The sequence below is a fragment of the Gorilla gorilla genome, chromosome 19 (genome assembly GCF_029281585.2).
Source record: "Gorilla gorilla gorilla isolate KB3781 chromosome 19, NHGRI_mGorGor1-v2.1_pri, whole genome shotgun sequence".
Classification (NCBI taxonomy): domain Eukaryota; kingdom Metazoa; phylum Chordata; class Mammalia; order Primates; family Hominidae; genus Gorilla; species Gorilla gorilla.
Window position 1 is genome coordinate 25666828 of NC_073243.2, and position 18285 is coordinate 25685112.

An 18285-nucleotide genomic window follows, 5' to 3' on the forward strand; every position below is an offset into this window, starting at 1 on the left:
CATGTTCTTATGATTGTAGTTTTGATTTCCTCTTTGATCCAAAATTTTGTTTTTTGGAGATTATTTAACATTTTTTTTCTCTTTTTTGTTTTAAACTTTTGTTATTAACTTAGACACATTTGAGATTGCGGTCTACACAATTTATAATGAAAAGATTGAGGCTGATAGGGGTTTAGAGGTTGGGGGAGAGTAAATGTTAGAAGGTAGAGGAAGGAGTGAATAAAGTACAGTCTTTGTCTAGATTTCATTTTTGTTCTGCTGCTTCCTCTCTTTCTGGAGGTTCTACTCCATCAAGTCTTTTTTTGGTCTTATTTTCTGTCCCTCTTTTATAAGTTCATTCTTTCACTTTGTCTCTCATCCAATCTATCTGACAATCCTATGTATGCTAGCTACCTTCAATAAATCTGGAATCCATCTACTTCTCTTTGTCTCCCGTTGTTATTTTTCTGCCCTAAGCCACTGTCATGGTTTTTATTGTTGTTGTTGTTGTTAGTTTTTTTGTTTTTTGTTTTTTTTGAGACAGGGTCTCACTCTGTCTCCCAGGCTGGAGTGCAGTGGTGCGATCTTGGTTTATTGCAGCCTTGACTTCCTGGGCTCAGGTGATTCTCCCACCTTAGCCTCCCCCGTAGCTGGGACTACAGGCATGTGCCACTATGCCCTGCTAATTTTTTTCTTTTTTTCTATTTTTAGTAGAGATGGGGTTTTGCTATGTTGCCTAGGCTGGTCTCGAACTCTCGGGCTCAAGTGATCTGCCCACCTCGACCTCCCAAAGTGTTGGGATTCCAGGTGTGAGCCACCGCGCCCAACTGCCACTGTCATCTTTTAACCTTTATTTTTCAGTAGGCTCCTAACTAGTTTCCCAGTGTCCATCTTTGCTCCCTTAGTTTATTCTCAACACAGCAGCCAGAGTGATTCTTTTAAAATGTTTGTTAATATCACCCTGCTCAAAACCCTCCAACGCTTTCCCACTTCACTCTGAGTAAAGGCAAAAGTCCTTAGAGTGGCCAAGGGGCCCTACATGATCTGGTCTCTCAGTTCCTCTCTTATGCCTTAACCGTCTCATCTTGTTCAGTCTCTTCCTGCCCTGCTTGACCTCCTCCCTGCCCCTCTAACATTCCCTACCTGCCCTTGCCTTAGGGCCTTTGCATTTTCTGTTTTCTCTGCCTGGACGTGCTGTGCGCCCATATACCCACTTGGCTTACCCTCTTGCCTCCTTCAGGTCACTGCTCAAGTGTCTTCTTACCAGAGATGCCTTCCTTGACTACTGTCTATAAAATAGTAAATGCGGCCGGGCGCGGTGGCTCACGCCTGTAATCCCAGCACTTTGGGAGGCCAAGGCGGGTGGATCACGAGGTCAGGAGATCGAGACCATCCTGGCTGAGACGGCGAAACCCCGTCTCTACTAAAAATACAAAAAATTAGCCGGGCGTGGTGGCGGGCACCTGTAGTCCCAGCTACTCCGGAGGCCGAGGCAGGAGAATGGCGTGAACCCGGGAGGCGGAGCTTGCAGTGAGCCGAGATCGCGCCACTGCACTCCAGCCTGGGCGACTGAGTGAGACTCTGTCTCGCAAAAAAAAAAATAGTAAATGCTTCCCTCCTACTTTCTAATTTCCCGTTAGTACTTATAATCTGGCTCATTACATAGTTATGAATTGATTTATTGCTTTTCTTTCGTTGTGGAATATAAGCTTCTAGAGAGCAGAAACTATATTTTGTTCACACAAAACTTAAATAGTGGCTGGCACTATTTATTGATTTATTATATTGATGCACATAGTAGATGCTCAATATCATTTGTGGAGTAAATGAATGGGCCCATACAGAGGGCAGCCTCAGGGAGTGTTTTTCTTAGTAATTTGTAACAATCTAGAGAGATATAATAAAAACAAGCTCAGCAAAAGATATTTGTGTGTATGTTGGTGGGGGGTGAAGAGGTGGGAAAGGGACTGTTGGGTGGTGCTGAAGGTATAAAATATTGAATGCTCTGCAAAGCCATATATAATATTAAGATATTAATAGCTAGGTGAGAACTGTGAGCATGAATAGCTTTGCAAGTGAAAAAATGAAAGTCCGGTTTAATGTATACATTTACTGTAGTTTTTATTTATTCAGCTTTAACAGGAAAATAAACGTCATAAAGCAAGTGACCAAAAATAGCACATTTTGTGCCTTTCTTCAGCCTCTTGATAGCATCAGGCAGGTGTGTTTACTCTGCACTGATTTTTGTGTGAACCTCTCGGCTCTTCACTCGCAATTTGTTGACCTGGGACTCAGCAATGTCAGCCCGTTCCTCGGCCTCCTCCAGCTCATGCTGGAGTTTGCGGAATTTAGATAGATTAGCATTGGATTGTTCCTCCTAAGAATAGAAATAAAATTGTGAGAATTAGACTGTGTGGTTCTCATTGCACTTATCACCAGACAGGATTAGTTCCTCAAATCAGGTATTTCCTTCTTATGGTCTATTTAGCATATCCAACTTCAAATCTAAACAGAGTTTATAACTTCAACTACAATTTTTACTTTAAAGAATGAAAGGAGAGTTTTGAAGTGGAGGAGACAGCCTCATATAAAGCCCATACATCCTTTTATGATTTATGTTCTGTGTGGAAAGGAGGAAGAGACCTATGTACCCTTATAGACATCAGTAAGTAAATGTAAGGCCAAATTATAATTGGGGAAATACCACTTAATATATATTTTGATTCTAGTATATAAAGAAAGGGAAAAGATGGGACTAGACAGAAAGTCTCCTCTGTTAATTGACTCATTGCCATTTATGCCTCTCCCTTTTTTCTTTCCTTTTCTTCCTATTTACTTCCTACCTATCACATGTGTCTGGAAGAGTGGAGGGATAACCAGGAAGGGTATAGGTACAGAATCTTCTAACATGTTCTTATATTAGCTACAGCAAACGTGGGGGCAAGAGCCCCCACTGATGACACTAGTGGTGAGTGAAGAAGTCAGGTGGGGTAAATGATTGATGTTTGGCTTTTGAGAACTTGATTTTTTCTATGTCTAGAGGGAGAGGAATATTTATGATGGTATTAATTAGAATTTCTACTGTATATCATTTGTAGCTATCAAGTAAGTGAGCTGTTTAGAACTTGCCCCCCTCAACCCTTACAAATTGCTTAATAATAAAAATATCTTGGCTGGGCGTGGTGGCTCATGCCTGTAATCCCAGCACTTTGGGAGGCTGAGGTGGGTGGATCACTTGAGGCCAGGAGTTCGAGACCAGCCTGGCCAACACGGTGAAGCCCTGTCTGTACTAAAAATACAAAAACCAGCCAGGTGTGGTGGTGCACGCCTGTTGTCCCAGCTACTGGAGAGGCTGAGGCATAAGAATCGCTTGAGCTTGGGAGGCAGAGGTTGCAGTGAGCCAAGATCACACCACTGCACTCCAACCTGGGTGACACAGCGAGGCTCTGTGTCAAAATAAATAAATAAATAAATCTTTTGAAGTCTTATTCTGTAATTTGGATTTGGCGGGACAAATTCATATTTATAAAATCATCCCTCTTAAAATGAGTGGTAGATTTTCACTTTGTCTTCTTCCTTATTGACGCATTCTCTTAAAACACTTTCTACTGCAAAAGAAATTTCCTTCTTTCCTCAAGGGCTTAAAGATACTTACAGCCTCCTCAGCTTGTCTCTTGTATGATTTCACCTTTGCCTGTAATTTATCTACCAAGTCCTGCAGCCTGAGAACATTCTTGCGATCTTCTTCAGTCTGAAAGTTTGAAAAAAATAATCTGCATTCATTCCGAAGAGATAAGGTTACTCTGGGTACTAAAATAAAATCATTTGGCATGATGGCAGGTGGGCCTGGGGTAAACTTGATCAACTCTGAGATTTTCTTCATAGAATTAACAGTAGCACTCTTGGTAAATGTTTCCAGTGTGCAGGCACTGTATTAGAGAATTGCACACATCTTCTCCAGTCCTTACCTCCCCATCCGGGAAAATAGACACTGTTATCTCTATTTTACAGGTGAAGAAACTGAGGTTTAGAGTGTTAAGTTCAAGAAGCAAGAGAGGCCAAACTAGGACTAATACCCAGTTAATCTGCCTTTAAAATCTGTGTTCTTTACTCTCATGCTATTTTCTAAACTTTAGAAATCTGAAGGCCTCCCTAAGTTTTAGTATAGGTCTGTGATAAGCAACTGTCTTTACTCCTTACATGTACCAAGTTAATGCGTATTTGTTTGTGAGTGGCATATAAATAAATAGTCATAAGGTTTTCAATTTCCTTCTGGGCAGGAAGGGTGGATATTCTGGAAGGCTATTCCCTTTACCTGGTAGGTGAGTTCTTTTACTCGTCGCTCATGTTTCCGTAAACCTTTAACAGCCTCTGCATTACGTTTCTGTTCATTTTCAACCTCTCCTTCAAGCTCACGTACCTGCAGCCAAGAAAAATACTTACGCAGTCAGTCTTGGGGGATATTAATTAGCCCAAGACCTACTGAAGGCATGGGGTGGGTGTTCCCAGCCCCAGGACAGGATGGGAGTCTTGTGTAGGAAGAGAGAAGGGTAGAGAGAGTGCCCTTTTTCCCTTCCCAGATTTAGAGAGATTGAGACACCCACCCTGGCCTCCAGTTTCTGGATCTGCTTCTTCCCACCCTTCAGCGCCAGCTGCTCGGCCTCATCTAGACGATGCTGCAGGTCCTTCACCGTCTGCTCCAGGTTCTTCTTCATCCGCTCCAGGTGGGCGCTGGTGTCCTGTTCCTTCTTCAGCTCCTCAGCCATCATGGCAGCCTATTTAGGAAATAAATTAAGAAAGTAATGAAACTTGATGATAGCAGGTGCATACGTGTCAGTAGGCCAAATGTTCATCTTACATCAGTGATGGCCTTCTTGGCTTTCTCTTCTGCATTGCGTGATTCTTGGATTACTTCTTCCACTTCACTTTGGAGTTGGGAAACGTCATTTTCTAATTTCTTCTTGGTGTTAATGAGACTGGTATTCTGTTAAAAGTAGTCGTGGAAATTTACAAAATTTGCAGTTTGCCCTCTTGGGATTTTACAAGTGTCTTACTTGTTGGTTCGTGCAGGGGATCTGCTGGCAACATTTCACTAAACTTTAATTATTTGTTCAGTGGAAAATGTTAATTATTTGCCAGGTAGGAACTCCTTTCCCCCAACTTCCCCAGTGTCCACCTGATTTATGCATAAGGACTTCTGAGGTTTGAGAATGCCTTTATTGGCACACATTAGTTAATTGTTCTTTTAATTATATTTCAGTCAGACATCACTAGTTATTCTCTCTCTGGAAGGTTGGAAATAGAAAAGAATAGATTCGTTTTGTGAGTGGCAGGCACTGAGAGTTTCTTGCTTTGAAAGAATCTATTCTCTCTGAATTTTTATGATTTGTTCTGTCGGAGAGCACTGAATTTGTCTTATGAAAACATGTTCTTAAGATTTCAACTCAGTGTTTCTAGAGAGAAGCAATATCGTCTCAACAGGTATTTGAAAATGTTTAGGGGCAGATATTTTTGGTTGTCAAAATGACTAGGGGGTGCTACTGCATTTAATGCCTGGGCAGGTTAGGAATGCTAAATGAGCTGTAAGGCATGGGGACAGTGAACACAGCAGTGCTAAATGCTTAAGTGCTACCAATGAGAAACACTGCATGGAACATTTTCAGATTTTGGAGGCAACAGGTATCTTTACTCAATAGTATTCTACCTCATGGTTTCCAAAATAATCTAAATAGCCAAATCTTATTTTTAAATAAAAAAGTAATAGCTTTTTTTTTTTTTTTTTGGTGAGGGGTAGAAACCCCAAGAAAGAAACAGGAACACACACCAAAAAAACAAAAAAAAAATCACCCATAATCCACCAATTACCCTAAGATAATAGCAATGAGTATTTTTGAGCATATCCCCCATCCATGTTTACATACACATATTTATACAAATTGAGTACTTTCATGTTATAATTCGAATGCATCAGCTACCAGTACACCAGCATTTGTTTGATGTGAGGGTCTCACCTGGGTGTGGAGGAGCTGGACACGCTCACTGGCATCCAGGAGCTCCTGTTCTGCGATTTTCCTGCTTCTCTCTGTCTGTTCCAGAGTGGCCCGCAGCTCCTCGATCTCAGCCTGCAGCAGGTTGGCTCTGCGCTCCACAATTGCCAGCTGTTCCTTGAGGTCCTCCTGGCCCCGGAGAGCATCATCCAGGTGGAGCTGGGTTTCCTAATAAGTGAAAAACAGAAAGGCCTTAAGTGTTCTGAAGAGGATTTGAAGATCCCAGGAGATGAACTGGGAGATTGTACTGGTGACAGGAACAGAAGATGACATATGCCTGTCATTTGAATGCATCTGATTATGGTTAGGTCATTTGCTTAGGGTGAGAGAGAATTATCAGGAGACATAGATTCTTGTTCTATTTCTACCATTAACTGGTTACTGTGTCATGTGTGAGTCACTAATGTCTGTCATTTGTGGAGCAGTTTCCATATGCTCTATCAGGACTTGACATCTGTTATTTCATTTGATCTTCACAGTAACTCAGTGAGGTGGGTAGTTTCATTCTTATTTTGAAGAAGGAACAGAGGTTCTGAGAGGTTAAGTAATTTGCTTAAAATCAGGCAGCTAGTAAATGACAAAACTAAGACTCAACCTCAGGCCTGTCTGGTGCCCAAGTCTGTTCACTTTCTTTCATATCATACTGTAATGCCTAGGCATCTGTTTGTTCTTCTACATAACATTTTCTTAAAAATAATACGTTCTATGTGTATTTAATTCAGTTACCTTTGTGCGGTCAGCTGTATAATTTGTTAAGAGAAAAAAAGGATCGTTTAACAAGGTGTTTGGGAAATGGAAGACAGGTACTTTCCCTGCTTCATCTGGGAGGCGAATGTGGACCTGTTTACCTTCAGGATTCCTTGGGTGTTCCTGTAGTTCCTTAAACTCTCTGCAGCTAAGCGATTGGCATGGTTCAGCTGGATTTCCATTTCATTCAGATCTCCTTCCATTTTCTTCTTGACTCTCAGAGCATCATTTCTGCTTCTAATCTCTGCATCCAGCGTGCTCTGCATTGTCTCCACGACTCTAGTGTGGTTTCTCTTCAGCTGGTCAATTTCCTCATCCTTTTCTGCGATTTTTCTATCAACTTCAGACTTGACTTGGTTTAACTCAAGCTGGATACGCAGAATCTTTCCTTCTTCATGTTCAAGAGATGCCTTAACAAAACAGTGATCAATTAATAATGGAGAAGAACCTGAGTATTTGGAGTATATTCCCTCGTGAGCCAAACTCTTGTCAATATCAGTTTGTCTAATTTTACAAAGTATAATACAGTAGTTCTGCGAATCTTCTAGGTAAATCATTATTTTGTTTATTTAGTGACAGATTATATAGGGCAGCTCTGCAATAAAGGTGCATTGTGCTATACAAATATTGTTCATATTAATACTAATAAAATTATATAATTAAATTCATGTATAGTAAATATAAATTGTCAATCTGTTTTAGAAATTAAAATGTTCTTGTGTGATATACTAGCCCCTGAACTAGAAACTATCAGTTTTAAAATGTTAATTTTTTTTCCGATTACATAATAAATGTTCATTGTATAATGTGGAGGCAATACATAAAAACAAAAGAAAACCTAGCTGTTGTTCCCCCAGTAAAGAGATAAACATTTTAATATGGTGTATTTTTTCTAGTCTTTTTTCCTACTTCTATATATTTTTACATAATCAAAATTATATTGTATATGCAAATTTGTGTCTTTAAAATTACTGTCTACCGTAAAATATTTTTCCAAAATAATCATATTTCATGGCTATATAAAATTTCATCACATGACTGTTCTGTGATTTGCTTACTTTTGTTCTTAGATTGGACATTTTTGCCTTAAAGCTTTACTCCATTTGACATCTTTTGGGTGATAAAATCTTAGAAATAGAATTGATAGGTCAGAGTATTTACATTTTTAAGGATTTTGATAACTATTGCCAAGTTGTCCTTCATAAAGATCCTGTGAGTTTAAATTATCACTAGCCCCACTTTTTTTAAACTGATGTTTGTCTTTGTTTTTCCATAACATAATACAAGGTAATATGTACCTCTGCTTCCTCTAAAGCAGCCTGAATTTCACATTTCTCTTGTTCTACTTGCTTCTTTATTTTCTCCAATTCATGAATTTGCTTTCCTCCCTCTGCAATCTGCTCAGTGAGGTCAGAAATCTCCTCTGTGGTTGAACAGACAGGAGAGAAATGGTCAGAAAGATGGCAACATGGAAAGGTCCTCCCAGGGATATATGGAGTAGGGAGGACTGTGAGGACTCACGTTGCAAGTTCTTATTTTCTCTTCTTAGCGTTTCGAGTTGATCCAGGGATTCCTCATAGACATTCTTCACCTTGAACAGCTCAGTGCTAAGAGAACGTGACTCCTTCTGGGAGGCCTCAAGTTCAGCCTGAGTTTCCTCATACTTCTGCTTCCATTCTGATAGGACCTGAAAAGCAATAAATCATGAGTTGATCCAAGGAGAAAGGAAGACCAAGTAAAACACTCTTAAAGTTTAAGCAGTCTGGGCCACCTTGTCAAAGTTCCTTTGCTTCTTATCAAGAGCTGCACAGGCTGCATTAGACCTTTCCACATCAAGCATGAGGTCTTCAACTTCATTCTGGAGCCGCTGCTTCGTCTTCTCAAGGGAAGCACATTTGGCGTTCACAGCTTCTACATGTTCCTCAGCTTCTTGCAGGCGCTGGGCCAACTTCTTCCTGAAAAGTTAGCCAGGCAGTCAGGAGAATGGCCAAGACCAGAAGCAAAGTGATAACCTCCTTGGTCCCTTTTCACAGTCCTGTTTCTTTTCTTTTCTTTTGTTTCTTTTTTTGAGAGACGGAGTCTCGCTCTGTCGCCCATGCTGGAGTGCAGTGGTGCAATCTCGGTCACTGCGACCTCCCGGGTTCAAGCGATTCTCCTGCCTCAGTTTCCCAAGTAGCTGGGATTACAGATGTGCACCACCATGCCCAGCTAATTTTTGTATATATATATATATTTTTTTTTTTAAATAGAGACAGGGTTTCACCATATGTTGGCCAAGCTGGTCTTGAACTCCTGACCTCAGGTGATCCGCCCGCCTTGGCCTCCCAAAGTGCTGGGATTACAGGTGTGAGCCACTGTGCCTGGCCATGGTCCTGTTTCTATATTGGCAAATGGCATATGATTTTCAAAACGGTGGCAGCCAGAACTACTTTCTAGATTGGTAAACTGTATGGAAAGATCCAAAGTGGCGAAGAGTTGGAAACAAGTCCTTGGAATATTATAGAATTCTAAGAGGCTGCTGTTAGTGCTGCCATTGTATGCGCCTTACTACCTAAGTAACTCAGGATTTTCAAGACTTCTGATTGAGTATGACTGTGGAAAATTATTAGCCGGGACAATCTTGTTGTTTGACTTATATATCCATTCTCACTCCAATATGGATTTGAGGTTAACTAGATATTTTACTGGCCAGAAATATACTGAACATATTCATTTGCTTTCTCAGACTTTCCATTCCATTTTATGTGTTTTTTTCCTAGAGAATAGCCAGTTTCTTCTAATCGTTATAGTTGGACAGTCTCTCCTGGGAAAGAAACTGATACATAAATCAGGACAATTCATGCAGTTTAAACAAAGGCAGGTTTTTTTCCCTCCTGAATTCTCTACATTCTCAGTTCATTTTCAGTTGTGTGCCAAGTACACATCCTTATGGTAGTGAAAAACCTTTGGCTTGATGCCCAGGGAGATCTACTTGAAGGTCTCCGTTTGTCCATATGCAGACTAAGGCTTCACTTTATTTAGGCCAACCCTAAACATTATGTATGGTTTGGTGGCCTCCAACGTGAGTTTTAAGAGGTATGTCTTCTACTCAGTGCTTAAGAAGGTGGGCTGTAGAATCAGAATGACAGGCTCCAAACCCAGCTGTATCATTTATTAAGCAGATACCTTTGGGTTAGTTGGTTAACAACTTATAGCCTCAACTTCCTCATCTGTAAAATGGGGATTAGAATAATGATACCAATATAATATTGTTATGAAGGTAAATAAGCTGATATACATGCATACATTATATATATATAATACTTGACACAGTATGCACTCAATAAATGTTAGCTTTTGCTATTGTTATGTTATCATCATCATAAATATCACAGCTGCTTCTGGGAGTTCCTCTTCTAGAGTTCACAGCACATACTTGGCCTCCTCCAGCTCCTCTGTGCGCTGGATGGCGTCCGTCTCGTATTTGGTTCTCCACTGGGCAACCTCACTGTTGGCCTTGGACAGCGCCCTCTGCAGCTCAGCTTTGCCTTCCTGCTCTTCCTCATACTGTTCCCGCAGCAGGTCGCAGTCATGGCGGGAGGACTGCAGGGCGTGCGCCAGGGCGTTCTTGGCCTGCAGAAGTAGCAGTTCAGTGACATAAATTCATGTATTAAGTGATATTTAACTTACACATCCCAAGTAGAGCCTAACTGGGCAGGTTTAGATTTGGTTAGTCAAAAAAATCCTTGGCAAAACTCACTTTAGTTTCTTCCTCTAGTTGATGTTTCAGCTCTTCAATCTGCTGAGTAGATGCTTGCTTGCTCCTTGAAAGCTGAGAGACTAAAGCATCTTTCTCATCTAATTGTCGAGAATATTCACCTAGGAATAATAGACATAAGTGAATTTTTTACTGGCATAAAAATAAGCCTAAACCTTTTACATTTATATATGTGTGTGTGTATATATATGTATATATGTGTGTGTGTATATATATATATATACAAGTTGTATATACCTTACGTGAAATGCTTGGGACCAGAAGTGTTTCAGATTTCAGATTTTTGTTTGATTTTAGAATATTTGCATTACACTTGCCAGTTCAGCATCCCTAATCCGAAAATCTAAAATCTGAAATGCTGCAGTGACCATTTCCTTTGGACATGGTCCAAAGGACTGACATCATGTCAGCCCTCAGTTTTGAATTTTGGAGCATTTCAGATTTTTGATTTTCAGATTAGGGATACTCAACCTGTGTGTGTGTGTGTGTGTGTCTGTTTGTGTGTGATGTGTTTAATCTACACTTCATCTGCTTCTAAGTATTTTTTTTAGCACTGGTTAGAACCGGAGATTTAAAAGCAGCATTGCCATAGAAGTGTTGTAAGTAAACTTGTCTGCTCAGTCTTGACTTCTTTCCTTTTTGACCTTCTTAGCAAACTCTGATCATTTGTTTATCTTTCTCTAAAGTGGGAATATTGCTATTTATTAGAACCCCTAGAATCCATTTTATTTAGTCCATGGTGTTGGGACCCAGAGAAGATGTCTTTACCCGCTTCTGTCTGCAGGCGCGCTCTCTGTGCTGTGAGGTCATTGATCAGCCGCTGCTGCTCCTCTTCCTTGGTCTTAAGCTCACTCACTTGATCTTCTAGAGAGCGGCACATCTTTTCAAGGTTTCCCTACAGGATATGTAGCAATGAAAGATGAGACATTGAATGCAATAAAAAGGTTAAAACTTGATTCTTAAAATATTTGTAGAGTAAATAAATTCATGTCAAGTGTGAGTAGAAAGTTAGGACATCAACTCTGTGGAACATGCAAGAATTTAGGCATGGCGAGTGCATAGTGTGCCTAAACTGGTCATTGTTGGAGACCATTTATTCCAATGATATTGACGCTTGCTTAAAGTGGATTTTGAAATCATCTTAATAGGCCGGGAGCGGTGGCTCATGCCTGTAATCCCAGCACTTTGGGAGGCCGAGGCGGGCGGATCATGAGGTTAGGAGATCGAGACCATCCTGGCTAACACGGTGAAACCCCGTCTCTACTAAAAATACAAAAAATTAGCCAGGCGTGCTGGCGGGCGCCTGTAGTCCCAGCTACTGGGGAGGCTGAGGCAGGAGAGTGGTGTGAACCCGGGAGGCGGAGCTTGCAGTGAGCCGAGATCGCGCCACTGCACTTCAGCCTGGGCGACAGAGTGAGACTCCATCCCCCTGCTCCAAAAAAAAAATCATCTTAATAGATCATAACCAGCATTTTAAAAAATACCATAGAATGGGATATATTTGGTTAGAAAATATTTGAGTAGTGCTGTAAAATGCCTGCAAACAATGTTTAGTGATAGAGAATAATGGGTGTTCTTACAGATGATTACCTTCATTTAGAGACAGTATTGGGTACCTTGGCTTTGGAAATGGCCTCTGCGTTACTGCTGAGGTCATCAGTCTCCATCTTCAGCTCACTCTTCTCCTTCTCCAGCTTCTGTTTGACCCGCTGCAGGTTGTCAATCTGCTCCCCAAGCTCAGCCATACTGTCTGCGTGCTTCTTCCGAAGAGCAGCCACCATAGCTTCATGCTGCAGGGTGGCCTCCTCCAGGTCCCTGCGCAGTTTCTGAAACTCAGCCTCCCGCTTCTTGTTCAATTCCACCTGAGCAGAAGTTGCCCCACCGGCTTCTTCCAGCCTCTCGCTGATCTCCTCCAGTTCCCGGGAGAGGTCAGAGCGCTGCTTCTCCGCTTTGGCTCGGGACGCCCTCTCTGCCTCGATTTCTTCCCCCAGCTCCTCAATGCGGGCCTGGGAACGAAAGAAGCACATAAACATAAACTCATCTCAACTTCAGTGTTTTTTTTGGTGTGCAGAAAAAATAGAGGTGAGATGACTCACCTGCAACTCTTTGATCTTCTTCTGTAGTTGAATTTCTACAGCTTGCTCATCTTCAATTTTGCTTATCAAATTGCTAATTTCAAATTCTTTCCTTTAGACAGAAGAGCAAGACGTATTAATACTCATGTGAATTGAAAGATGATATCACATAGAAGTTTTTTTCTAAAAGGCTCCTACTTTTCAAGCTTTTCATCAAGTTGCTGTTTGTCATTTTCCATATCCATTGTGGATTCTTGGGCCAATTTGAGGTCACCCTCCAGTTTCCGCTTTGCTCTTTCTAGATCCATTCGAAGCTTCTTTTCTTGTTCCAGAGACCCTTCAAGCTAATAAGAAAGTAAATATGGTAAAAATTGAAAGTATATATTTTTTAAAAAAATCTTTCAAAGGGATATTTAAAATGTGCTTACATCATCCACTTGCTGTTCTAGCTTGGTTTTAGCTTTGGTCAGGATGTTTACTTTGTCCTCCTCTGCCTGCAGGTCATCCAGGGTCCGCTGGTGGGTCTCTTGGAGAGCCTTCTTCTCCTTGGACAGTTTTGCAATGGTTTCATCCAGGCCTGCCATCTCTTCTGTAAGATTTTTCACCTACAAAGGTTAAGAAAGAGATTATTTCTCCTATAAAGCAATTTAGTTGGTGGCAGAACCTCTATACAGTATTGTAAAATATGACTGATACCTTGTTCTCCGTGGCATGTTTCTCCTTCTCAACCTTGGCCAGTGTCAGCTCAAGGTCATCAATGTCTTTCTTGAGTTCTGAACATTCATCCTCCAGTTTTCTCTTCTTGGCTGTCAGCTCAGCATTGATCTCTTCCTCCTCCTCAGCTCTTTCAGTCACCTCTTTGATTTTGGCCTCAAGTTGGATTTTGTTTTTAATCAGTTGCTCACACCTTTCCTCTGCATCAGCCAAGCTATCTGCTTCCTATGGAGAGATTCATTCAGATACTTAGAGTCTGTTACTTATTTTGAAACTTGGTGTTTTTTTGCGCAAAAATAATAGTGTTTTATTGAATTCTGTTGAATTTTTCAGTATGAATATAAATTTAATTTAATCGAACATTATTACATGGTCTGGAGAAATGAAGCTTATTGGAAGTGAGACTATAGCTTTAGAAGCAAACTAGTTTGCAAAGCTATTGGATTGGAGCTATTGATTATTTAAAAAATAATTTGTAGAAGAGTGGAAAGACCTCTAAATCGGGCAAAAGGAAGCCTGGGTTCTTGTCCCAATATTGTTTGCATATGTATGACTTTGGGCAAATTGCTTTATTCCTTTTATTCTCAATTTTGTGTATATATATATATATGGGTTGGAATAAATGATTGCCAAGAGCTTTTCAGCTGTAATATTTAAAGATTTTGATTTAGTTAAATTGGTTAGTTTTGGTTTTGATCATTCCCTGTCCCCCTCAAACCAATAATTGCTAGGCTGTATTGAAGAAAGAAAAAGAAGAAAAATAATTTAAATACATTTCCATGTAGTATTTTTTAATACACTAAAACCTTCCTGGTAGTTCATACAGTGCTATAATTGTTCAAAATTTACATTTCCATTTAAAGAATTACAGATTAGTCTTAAGGTGAATTTTATTTTTTGGAACTTTTACCCCAACTTTTATTTTGAAAACTGTTAAACTTACCGAATAGCTGTATGAATAATACAATAAATTGCCATATACCATTTACCTAAATCCTCATATTTTTAACATTTTACTGTTTTTTCTCTCTCTAAACACACACATAGACACATATATATGCACATGTGTGCGCACACACACACACACTCTCCTAAATCATTTGAAAGTAAATGGCAGATATCATATTTTAGCATTTCTCTCCTAAGAACATGAACATTCTCCTATATAACTACAATACTGTTATTACAAATGAAAATATTAATCACTGATACAATAATATTATCTAATATACAGTCTATATTCAGATTTCCCCAGTGTAACAAAAATGTTCTTTAAGTTTTGTGGTTTCATTGTTTTATTTTTATACACAACATGGGCAATAGGCCTAAACTGCAACATAATTTTCAGAGAGTTGTACCATTGACTAGGCTAGAGGTTCTCATGCCCAGGACAGTTCTAGTTAAGGAAAGATTGATGAACTGTTCTTAGCCCTTTCTGCTTTTGTGTTTTTGTTTGCTTTTGTTTTCCCATTCCCTCCTAAATCTGGTTAATGTGGAAAGTCTATGTTGAGCCCCTGAAATTTTGAAAATGTTCAAACCCATATGTCAAGTTAGGAAAAAAAAATAGAATGAACAGTGATATGTTATGAACCTAGATTTACCAGTTGCTAAGTTATGCCACATTTGCCTTGTCCATTCCATCTGTGGCCCTGTCCTCTCCCCCCATAATTATCAAAATGAATTTTAGAATATATGAGAAAATGTAATTCTCAGAAACTGTATAGCTCAATAAAGTTTTTATAAGTGACTAATGAAAGGATTGAAATAAAAATCAATCCAGTCTAATTTATTAGGTTACCTTGGCCTGGGGAATATTTTTTAACTTTCCAGTGTTTGTTTTGTTCTTGAGTTTAAAAAACGTTTAAATGGAATATAATGGGAACTTATTGGGGGATTCTTTTCTTTTTTCTTTTTTTGAGCTTTACTGCTTAATATATTTATTTTTAATAGTGATACACTCAATACATATTTACTCACTGACTAATGATAACTGTGAAAAGATGGTAAGATAGAGAGGCCATGGTCCTGTGCTTTTGGAAAAATGTAACCTTCATATAAATGAAGGTATCAGAAGGAAAAATTGAAAGTTGCTGAAAAAAAAGTGGGAAAACTATCCTTTTCACAGGTTAGTTTATGATATTGTTAGGTTTGTTCAACCAAGGAAATGGGAGGTTACCTTTGACCACAGTGCTCATGCCAAACCTACTCCCCACCCCAACTGCCCCTCCTTCCTGCACCAATAAACAGACCCTAAGAACTAGAGATTTGTATCAGAGGAAGAATCAGGAGGACACATTGCTCTGCCTGACATGCTGGTAGTTCAGTTCCATTAAATACAGATAGATTTATTGAACTAAATCTTGGGGGTTGGGGAAAGGAGAAACAGAAATAAAGAAGTTTGAATTTAAATACAATCTCATAGACTTGCATTTAGAAAATAGGGGTATACTTTTAATGCTGGGCTAAAGTAGCCCAGGCAAAGGGGTAAAATATTTGACTGAGACTTGGGGGATTGGCTTTAAGCTACTTCCTTCATGGCTGTTAAATTTTGTGATATTATTTAAACAAATTCTTCAGTCTTTCCTTTTCCCATTGTAACTTGGACATAATTGTGCCTTTTCTTCCCCATAGAATATTAAAAGATAAATGAGGTATTAAAAACAGCAACTTGAGATTTTTTTTCAAGTAGAGATCATTTGTAAATCCAAAGTATATGTGTGTTTCAAAAAAGCTTCAGTAACATGGTGCATTCAGAATATGGAGTACTCACAGATTGAACCTGGAGTTGCAGGTCATTTTTCTCTTTTAAGAGAGTGACCATTTTTTCCTCTAGCTCCTTCCTTTTTGCCTCTGACTTGGCAAGTTCATCTTTGGTTTTCTGGAATTCTTCCTTCATGGTGGCCATCTCTTTCTCGGTCTCTGCACTCTTGAGGAGGGGCTTAATCTTGAAAAAGAGTTTCATCCAGGGCCAGTGCTTGACGTTCATGAAGGCACGGACATTATACTGGATGCAGAAAAGTGCTTCTCTGCGATGACGTGAAAATATCAGTGTAGACTGATCCATCAGAGCCAATGTTATTGTTACTTATCACACACAAATTTCCCTTTTAATGAATGCCCCTCACAAATAAATATGTCACATTCTCTATATATTATATGCAGGCTTTACACACACACACACACACACACACATACACGTGTACACACATTCTCGCGCTCACACTCATGGTCAGTAGCCCTCAGTATAACCACTTTGCTAATATGAGTACTGTTCATATTGAGCACATCTTCTGTGTTCTCAATCCCTATCAAACTAGCAAAGAGAGTGACTTTAAGGGTGAATATTTTGAATGTATGATCAGCACATACTATTTGACATATGGCAGTATTAGTGATTTGAGGGTGGGCATGGCGATTGCATGTTGATTGTGCTGCCTGTCTGTGGGCATATGGATGAGAACTGTGAAATGACATAGGTTGCCTTCTGAATGGCCCACCTAAACTGAGCGAATGATTTGTCATCTCTTCCTTGAAGTTGCTCCTCTTATTTTGAACAACACTGAATTATCCACTCTATAAACTTTTTTTGCTAGCTTCTTCAGATAATACACTGGCTTATCTCAAATTCTTTCAAGTGCCTCAGTCTTAACTGATTAATTGGATTGTTAATATTTGCGAGGCATTCAGCATCTGTTGAGCTCTAAAATTTATTTTATTGAAATAAAGTGAAAAATAGTAATAAAAGTTACCCCTACTGCAAACTATAGCCATAGACTGGCTAGGTTTGACTACTTGTAGCAATGTGTATGTTTCTTCAAGCTTGTTAAAATGGAAATTCTATCTCTATAGGTCCAGTTTTTAAGACTTGTAACTCTGTGAAAGCAGATACCTTGACACAAACCATAACGTTCACACGTGGGAAAGACTCAGGAACACTTCCAGTGCAGGCCTAAATGATTACAGATAAGAAAAATGAATGCACAGTGTGTGTGTAAGTAAAGGGAATGCAGTAGTGTTGGGTAGATAAACTGGGTGAGATTAGTTACAGAAAGGGGAAATTAAAGTTTTAAATTGGTAAATAGATAAATTAGGATGAGGGGAGAGATGAGATAAGAAGATAAGCAAATGAGAGATTAGTAGATAAGCAAATTGTTTAGCCTGGCTGGAAAAGGCTATGTGCTTGGAAATGATAGATGAGGTGGGGAATAGAGAGGGCCTTGACAGGCAAGCAAGCAACTGGCTTGATGAAAATACTGCTTACTGCAAACTATTCCTGTGGCTGTATGTGAGATGGCTGGAGGTAGGAGAGAAGTTTTGAAAGGAATCCAAGTGTGAGAGCTGAAGCAAAGGCTGCTGTGTTGTAGGAGTGAGTTCTGAATTGGGTGAGAGGAACTATTAGCCACCAAATGAAAGAATTAATGAGTGAAGAAGACTGATTGATAGTCCTTAAGGGACCTTATAATTCTGATATTCTGAATGATTGTTACCTCCTTTGCAACATCTTCTGATATTCTACCCTCATTAGGAATCCCCTACAGACAGCTTGTGTTCTTGTTATAATTTGGGCTAATTTTTCATCTCTCATTTCTTCCAGAAGACCCAGAAGTCCAGCTTTGAAGAAAACCTGGAGAAAGAGAGAGTCACAAATCATCTCCATACTGCAGGAGACGCAGAAATGGCAGAAGGTACTTGGATCAGGTGTAAATAAATAACGATATACCTTGGTATGTCCAAATTTATATTGAGTATGATCAATATCTATAGATGCAAGAAGTTTCTCAGAAGCCTTCTTGCTGTCAATGAACTGTCCCTCTGGAATAGCACTTGCATTTAAAACCTTGTATCTGCTCAGTTAAAGAAAGAAAGAATGGTTAGGAAAATGTGACCACATGCCAACAAAATGACACCAAAAAGAAATATCAACAAACATCTGAGAGTAGAAATAAAAGTAGAAAATCCAACTGCC

At 39.6% G+C, this 18285-nt stretch overlaps 1 protein-coding gene and 1 long non-coding RNA gene across 5 annotated transcripts in view; one reads left to right on the forward strand and one right to left on the reverse strand.

Moving 5' to 3' along the window:
• Positions 1–18285, forward strand: part of LOC129527856 (uncharacterized) — a 114465-nt gene that overhangs the window by 5125 nt on the left and 91055 nt on the right. For both annotated transcript variants that reach the window (XR_008672956.2, XR_008672957.2), the window contains exon 2: positions 17914–18043. This is a non-coding gene — a long non-coding RNA (uncharacterized lncRNA). The remainder of the gene's footprint in view (positions 1–17913; positions 18044–18285) is intronic.
• The window catches only part of MYH8 (myosin heavy chain 8), a 31671-nt gene continuing 15460 nt past the window's right edge, over positions 2075–18285 (reverse strand). For 2 of the 3 annotated variants that reach the window (XM_063700630.1, XM_063700629.1), the window contains exons 18-38: positions 18040–18163; positions 17807–17943; positions 16090–16345; positions 13302–13544; positions 13034–13210; positions 12804–12949; positions 12627–12717; positions 12147–12536; positions 11299–11425; positions 10513–10631; positions 10189–10385; positions 8545–8728; positions 8295–8460; positions 8072–8196; positions 6875–7183; positions 5991–6194; positions 4838–4963; positions 4584–4754; positions 4295–4399; positions 3635–3730; positions 2183–2356 (exon numbers count right to left, since the gene is read on the reverse strand). In XM_063700630.1, coding sequence (XP_063556700.1) covers positions 2207–2356; positions 3635–3730; positions 4295–4399; positions 4584–4754; positions 4838–4963; positions 5991–6194; positions 6875–7183; positions 8072–8196; positions 8295–8460; positions 8545–8728; positions 10189–10385; positions 10513–10631; positions 11299–11425; positions 12147–12536; positions 12627–12717; positions 12804–12949; positions 13034–13210; positions 13302–13544; positions 16090–16345; positions 17807–17943; positions 18040–18163 — 3643 coding nt within the window. In that variant the 3' untranslated portion in view covers positions 2183–2206. Of the gene's footprint in view, positions 2357–3634; positions 3731–4294; positions 4400–4583; positions 4755–4837; positions 4964–5990; positions 6195–6874; positions 7184–8071; positions 8197–8294; positions 8461–8544; positions 8729–10188; positions 10386–10512; positions 10632–11298; positions 11426–12146; positions 12537–12626; positions 12718–12803; positions 12950–13033; positions 13211–13301; positions 13545–16089; positions 16346–17806; positions 17944–18039; positions 18164–18285 lie in introns of all 3 variants that reach the window. The other variant, XM_019013364.4, reaches the window with a different exon arrangement.